We start from the raw sequence: 7,362 nt of genomic DNA, 5'->3' as shown, positions 1-7,362 counted from the left end.
TTTTTTGTATATATATCCAGATCTCAGAGTTTGATTATCATTTTCTTTTTACATTAAAAGACTTCACATAGCAATTGTCATAGTCAAGGTCCAATGCTGATTAATTCTTGAAACCTTTAAATGTCTGAAGACTTCTGTATTTTGTCTTCATCTTTTGATATCATTTTTAGAGGGAAACAAGTTCTTGCTGACCATTTTTCTTTAAGTTGTGTTGCTATTGTTTAAGTTCCCTACTGTCTTTCTGCTGGCACAGTTCCTGTGTGCAGTCCACTCAACTCCTTAGCCAGTTCATTTCTTACTAGTTTTCTTATTTTCTCTGAGTACTTTTAAGATTGGTCTTTGTCACCAGTTTGACTAGTTTTAGAATAATGTGCCTTTTCATAGTTTGATGTTTCAACTGAATAGCTCATTTCCAACTATGGGTTAAATGTAGTCCTGCTTCATGGCATGTCTGGAACTTCTTAGACATCGTATCTGTTGAATATGGATATTAGTATTATTTAGAGACATAACAATCCTGAGTTTTATTCCAGGGCATATTTCCATTACCAAGAGTATAATCTTTTGTGCCTTACATACACTTTGTTAGGAAAGACCAGGGCAGTATGTAGTCTATGTTTAATTTCTCCAATAATGAAGGAAAACACTTCTGAGTTTTGATACCCAGTGAGCTACGGAGTATAAGGCCTTTGAGAACTACTATGAGCCTTTTCTGAATTCTAAAGGTGATTCCTCTGTTTCTGGGTGGTTCCATCCCTGACTTCAGCTCATCTTTTCACACCAGTACACTGATATCGATGAAATGGAACCTATGAAGGTCTCAAGCTTTCCACTCTGGGTAGCTCTTCCTTTCCAGCCCTCAGCCTTCTGAGCACCTGATGCCCAAGCATCAACAAGAATCCCTGCTCCTCTCTAAGTCCCTTCCCTGAATCCAAGCCTAAAACCTTTCTCCCAGCATGAAGCCAGGATACAAATGTATTTGTCTTCTGTCACTTTGGAATCACTGCTCTTTTGGTGCTGATACTCAATATCTGAGTACCATTTTGTTTTTGTTTTTGTTTTTGTTTTTTTTGTTTGTTTGTTTGTTTGTTTGTTTGTTTTTAAGTATCATCAAGCTTTTTGCTTGCTTCTAGAGTGGCGAGAGATGATTGGGCCACTGTCAATCTGTTTTGAGCAGAAGTAGAAACCTGGGTATTCTTGGGAAAACAAATCTAAGTGGAAAATTTTAATTATAGGAAAGGCAGAAAGTGATTGGATACTAATAATGAACTTAAAAAAAATAAAACAGTTAATTTTAACGAGTCAAGAAAATAAGGGTTACACATACCTATAATCTCGGTGCTCCAGAGGAGGAGACCGGAGGAGCCAGAGTCTAAAGTTAGCCTTGTTTACATAGTAAATCCAGGGCCACTCTGGGATTGGGACCCTGTCCAATTTATTTCCAGTCCAAGAGATAACTGACAAATTAGATTTTCGTCTAAATATATTCAGGATCTTTGTTCTCAGAACAATTCCCTGCAGTCTTTGATCCACATCTTGCATTTTCCAGCATCATCTGTACCCTATGCTTAAGGAGAGAACTAATCTCACCTACTGAGATTTTTAATACTTAGTTGTTTCAACTGTTAAGAGTCCTAGTGAGTGCCTTTACAACAAAGAATAGATGCAGATGGCAAAAATGTGTGCATCCTAATAAAAATCATTAAAGAGCTCCCTCCAGCCGGCCAGGTCATAGCAAACACAGGCCTGAGCATCGCAAACATAGCAATGACAGGTTTTGCCTTCTATCTTTCTCCCACTTAGCTAAACCATTAGATCACATTCCTAATGCTAGCCCACAATGTCCATTCCCTTACTTGACCAGTGACTCACTCCTAAAACTGATCACCAAGGCCCAACTAACAAAACATCAAGCTCCAGGAATCAAATTCATTATTTTGACTAATCCATCAGAACTTACCAACATGTCCTAGCTCATTCTAACACAGACCTTCCCTTTTCCCTCTTAAAATAAAAATCTGTAAAGTTATTTGCTGTTGTTTCTATGTGATTCAGATTCAACCACCTTTTGCCTTGCTTAATAAAGGATCTCTTTGCATTTGTTTTTGTGCTTGGAAATTGGTGTTTGTGGGTGGTCTGTGCCTAACCCAGGGTCCAGAGGGGAGTGCCACACAGTGAAAGGTTCTCTTCAATCACGAGATTCAAAACTGTTGGAGGAGAGGATGGAGATTTGAAGCAAACACCTGAAAAACTAAATATGGAAATCCTTTCTTCCTACAACTTCCATTAATAACTTAGCAGTTATGGCCTGTGGGTTGACTATGAAATTGGAAGAGATGTTCTTATATTTCTAAATGTTCCTCTGTGCCACCCACATGAAGTTACTTTCATAATTCAGTTTGAATTCAAGCCTTGCCTGTTATATGACTATCACGTAAAAGCATGTATATATAATATTGTCTGTTTGAGTAAACACTGGGTTACTGTCCACTGTATGTATGTAAGTCTGTGGCAACTGAAAAGTGAGCAGACCGGAAGGACACGAAGAACATGCAGTTTGTGAGGAAAGGACTAAGTGGCTTAGAGTTGCAGACATGAAAAGTACAAGGACAGCTGTACGATGGTGACATTCTCAGTCTGACACGATTTAGAATCACATAGATGAACCCCTTGGCATGTCTGAGAGAAACATTCTAAATTGGGTTACTTGAAATGGGAAAAACTCATCTTACATGTGGTTGATACTATAACATGGCCAAGAGTCAAGGACTAATTATTGTTCAGCCTCAGGACTAACTACTACTCAGCCAAGTTCTTTGGACATAGGTAGGATACAGTCAGTTCGTTGCTTCCTGTTCTCCAGGAATATCCACAGTCAGCAATTCAGGCCTAGTTGCTTCCTCGTCTAAATCTTTAGTGTTTCCCTGCCTGTGGACACGGCCGCCAAACAGTTCCTTCCCTATACTGACAAACCACGGAACAGTGGCTGACTGACACACCACGGAACAGAAGCACCATTGCTTTCACGAAGCTCTGGAGGGCTTTGCTCTCATAAAGGCACAAAGGCATGAGGCAAAATCAGAAGGGTACCATGAATAGATGGGGAGCTGTCTCAAAGGTCCCCTCATATGGCTTTCACTACACATTCGTTTGTCATTCATGCAGCATGTTCTAACTTGAGACACAGTGCTACAGCCGAGTGGCTTATAAAGAAGAAACTTTCTTTACTCACCTACAGAGGGCAGTCTTGGCATACACACTCAGCGAGCAGCTCTATCTGGAACAGACCTCTAAGATAGGTGGATAAGCTACTACTGATCCACAGAAAGGATCAGCCTTTGGGTTTGCTCTGAGTAACTTTGTAAGAGGTCCCCAGCAGACTCAGACATGGGCCAGCATTAGCCAGCCAAAGAGCAGAAAGGATCCACGGGTGTTGGTAAAACCAGATGACAAGATTCCTGTGGGACATTTATTAGGAAAACATGCCCAGCCTTTCCCAAGAAAACCAAGGGTACCTGGAGGAGTATCTTTCCAGGCAGGCTGCACGGGCTCGATTACGACCCCTCCTCAGAGCAGAGAAAGATTACAATCCCAGTATTCACCAGGACACAGAAAATGAAGAGGTCTCTCAGGCTGTGACTGGTGTCAAGGTAAGATGATCTTCACAATACCCGCAGTCTTTGGCAGGGTAAAGGTTAATCCCAGAAGAATATAAAGCCAGTAGCCAGTTTTATCACGGTAGAGTATTGATGATTTGTCAAGAATATTTCTGGAATAATTTACGGGAAACCTAAAAATTTGAAAACTCTCTCCATCCTAACATGCTCTCCGTCCTAAACAGTTTCTCCATCTTAAACAGCTCTGTTTCACCACCGCTTTTTTTGTTTGTGTTTTGGTTTTAGTGGTTTGTGGGTTTTTTGTTATTTGTTATGCTTTTGTGCTTGAGACTGGAGCCGTGGCTTCAGGCATGATAAGCAGATACTCAGTCACTGAGCTACGTTCCCATACTTTTGGCTGTTTGTTCTTAGGTGACATTTTTTTTAAAAAAGCAGAAAACCTACATAGTTAGTTTCTTTAGCTATTGCTGCTAGTTCTTGAATGTTTTTCTCTGATATAAATATTTTATGCTAAGTAATTATGGAAGAAAATATAGACTTCTTTCTAAAAATATTGCTATAAAATAATGATAAACTTTTATAAGAACATGAACATTAAAGACCTAAGAGGTGCTGTTTTTTAAATATATAGCTTCCTAAAGTGAGTTTCCCAAGTGTGGGTTTCTGCCATTAGTCAATTTTACTTTCCAGAGTGACATTTCTCCTATTTAGTGTTGTATGTTTTTTTCAGAGTGTACAGAGTAAGTCGGCAAATCCTCTTAACTATTAATAGAAGTATCTCTTAAAAGGTTACTGGTATGGAGAGGAACGGACTTGTGTCCATACTAAAGAAATAATTGGCAGAACTCAGAAATAAATAATGCAAAACCAGACCACAGAAAACCTGTCCAAGTAAGTTAATTAGCACTGAAAACTGCAGTTGTTCCTCGGCCATGGCTTATCTCCTGATAACGATCATTATATGTTAGACTCTGCATTTAATTCTCTAGACCTGTCCTTTGATGTTATTTCATCGAATTGGCACAAGCAAATGTTATTTCATCTAATTGGCACGAGCAGAAGAATGGTTAAAAGAAAACGAAAATACATTTATTGTGAGTCTTTTTTCCGTAGAAATAATTTTAATTTTCTGATGTATGAGCAGATAATACATTTCTGCCACTCCAATCATTGTCCTCAACTATGTACAGGGCTTCATCTGATTAGCTGCTCATTCTTAAAGTTCTCAGAGTTTCACTGTGTTGTTAAAATTGGCCTCAAACTCAAAATCTTCCTTCCTTAATTTCCTGAGTACTGTAGTTAAAAATGTGTACCACACAGCCAGCTAAGCATCAAACCACTAAACTGAAACTAAAATGAAAGGTGCCATGGCTAGGAGATCCTTACTTATTTTTAGTATGTTAATTATCAACTCCTCCCAGATCCACACTCAGCTCCAGTTTTGTGCCTTCTTTTTTCTCTACTTAATAACTCACCAACCAGGAGATCTTGATTAGCAAGTATCTAAAAAGTTAATAATAGTCAAAAAAGGATTTCTACAAACTAAAAATTAGACAATATTCTTTATAAGTAGACAACAAAAGCATGTGTGTCTGTGTGTATGTGTGTCTATGTGTGTTTTTCCATGTGTATTCAGGGAGATTAGTTATAGGGATCAGATAATACAAAAACTATCAGGTGCTCAAAGTTCATTATATAAATGGGGTAGTATTAGCACCATGTATACACATCCTCTTATACATTTAAAATCATATCTAGATTACTTATGATAAAATAATTTAATATACTTATTAAATAATTAAGTTAATACAATTTATAATAAAATAAAAACATTGTTCAAATAGTTATTATTCTAAATTATTTAGAAATAACAAGAAAAAATCTGTGCATGTTCAGTATAGATGTGATTTAATATATATACTATTTATAGAATACATATGTATATAATTCTCAGTGTGTGCTTGTTTAAATCCAAGTATGCAGATCTGGAGGATATGGAACCCTTAGATAAAGAAAGCCAACTATACATGCAGTTGGATATGTGTACAACTTTATATAACTATATAATACAGATATATACAGTTGGATATATGTACAACTTTACATTAGTATATAATACAGATATATACTTTATTTATGTGTGTATTCTATTAAAGTTTTAGATGTGTGTCACATGAAAATAGAATGCCCAGAAATTTAAGAATAACCGGGATACTTTCACACAACATTCTGGAACCACTGCATTCTGTTGGTCCTAGGTAGTTCAAAACTAATATAGGATATATATGTGATTACACTCTTTCAAATCAGTAAGGAGGTAAAACAATGAAGGATAGGTTATCATTTGTTTTAGTGAGGGTTTTATTGCTGTGAAGAGACACCATGACTACAACTCTTATAAAGGAAAACATTTAATTGGGGCTGGGCTATGGTTTCAAAGGTTTAGTCCATTGTCATTGTGGAAAGATGCATGGTGGCATGCAGGTGGACATGGTTCTGGGGAAGGAGCAAAGAGCTCTACATCTTGATCTGCAGGCAGCAGAAGGAGACTGTGAGACATATTGGGAATAACTTAAGCATATGAGACCTTAAAGCCCACCCTCACAGTGACTCACTTTCTCCAACAAGGCTACATCTCCTAATAGTGCCACTTCCTATGTACTTATAGGGGCCATTTTATTTCAAGTCATCACACAATCAATCGGGGTAAAATGACTGCAAAAGCTTTAAGGAAAGGAAGGAAGGAAGGAAGGAAGGAAGAAGAAAGAAAGAGAGAAAGAAAGGGAATGGAAAGGGAAGGGAAGAGAAGAGAAAAGAAGAGAAGAGGAGAGGAGAGGAGAGGAGAGGAGAGAAGATAAGAGAAGGCCAGCTGAGTAGCTGAGTGCCAGCATTCTCTTTTTTCTGCATCCTGACCTACTCAAATATAAAATCAAGCAGCCTGCCCCTGCCAGGGGAGACTTCATCATACCTTCCCCACTGTACCAGATAGCATTGGAAAACTATGAACCCAAACAAAGAATCCTTATCAACAGTCTATAAACCTTTGTGTTTGCATACTCACAGAACATTTTGGAAGAGAAGGTAGACAGATTGTAAGAGCCAGAGGATCAGGGAGTTTGCTGTGAGATTGTATCTGTTAGTAATATTAATAGACTCCTCCCTAAAGTCTCATCAACATAATTGCCAAAATGTGAGCTGAACAAGGATACCAATGAGCATACCAGACTGGACAGAGAAGAGCCTATGAGGCCTCAATCCTATGTAAAGAACTATAAGTAAATGAGGCGATGGAAAACCACATTCATACATATCATGCACAATTCTACAGCAGCTTTATTTGTAATATTCCAAAATTACTTCAAAAATGAGTGTGGGAACAGACTGTAGTACATCAGGACATCACATCTTAAAATATTGGAAGTAGCCAGAAAGAAGCAACTTTTATTTCTAAACCTATAAGCAAAAGCTTATTACACAAAGATTGTTGCATGGTTGAAGAGCTCTCTTCTTAGTACACAATCATTCTCTCCACAGAAAAGCAAATTCGAACTTCTCATCTGGTGACATGGGAATAATAGCAATGTTTCAGTGACTTAAGCTGAAAGCAGGACACTGGTATATGGACCTTACACCCAGTATCAGGAATATATAAATGCTTTATTTAAAACTGCAAAATAGCGCACGCCTTTAATCCCACCACTTGGGAGGCAGAGGCAGGCAGATTTCTGAGTTCGAGGCCAGCCTG

The 7,362-nt window shown here is 38.1% G+C and overlaps 1 protein-coding gene across 2 annotated transcripts in view; it reads left to right on the top strand.

The window, feature by feature from the left end:
- Window positions 1–3,341: 3,341 nt before the first annotated feature.
- Rgs20 (regulator of G protein signaling 20) overlaps window positions 3,342–7,362 on the top strand; it is a 139,725-nt gene continuing 135,704 nt past the window's right edge. For both annotated transcript variants that reach the window (XM_031366755.1, XM_031366752.1), the window contains exon 1: window positions 3,342–3,650. In XM_031366755.1, coding sequence (XP_031222615.1) covers window positions 3,483–3,650 — 168 coding nt within the window. In that variant the 5' untranslated portion in view covers window positions 3,342–3,482. The remainder of the gene's footprint in view (window positions 3,651–7,362) is intronic.

This window comes from Mastomys coucha, unplaced genomic scaffold (assembly GCF_008632895.1).
Source record: "Mastomys coucha isolate ucsf_1 unplaced genomic scaffold, UCSF_Mcou_1 pScaffold14, whole genome shotgun sequence".
Classification (NCBI taxonomy): Eukaryota; Metazoa; Chordata; class Mammalia; order Rodentia; family Muridae; genus Mastomys; species Mastomys coucha.
Note: the sequence above shows the minus strand (reverse complement) of the source record. Positions and strands in the feature narration are given on the sequence as shown.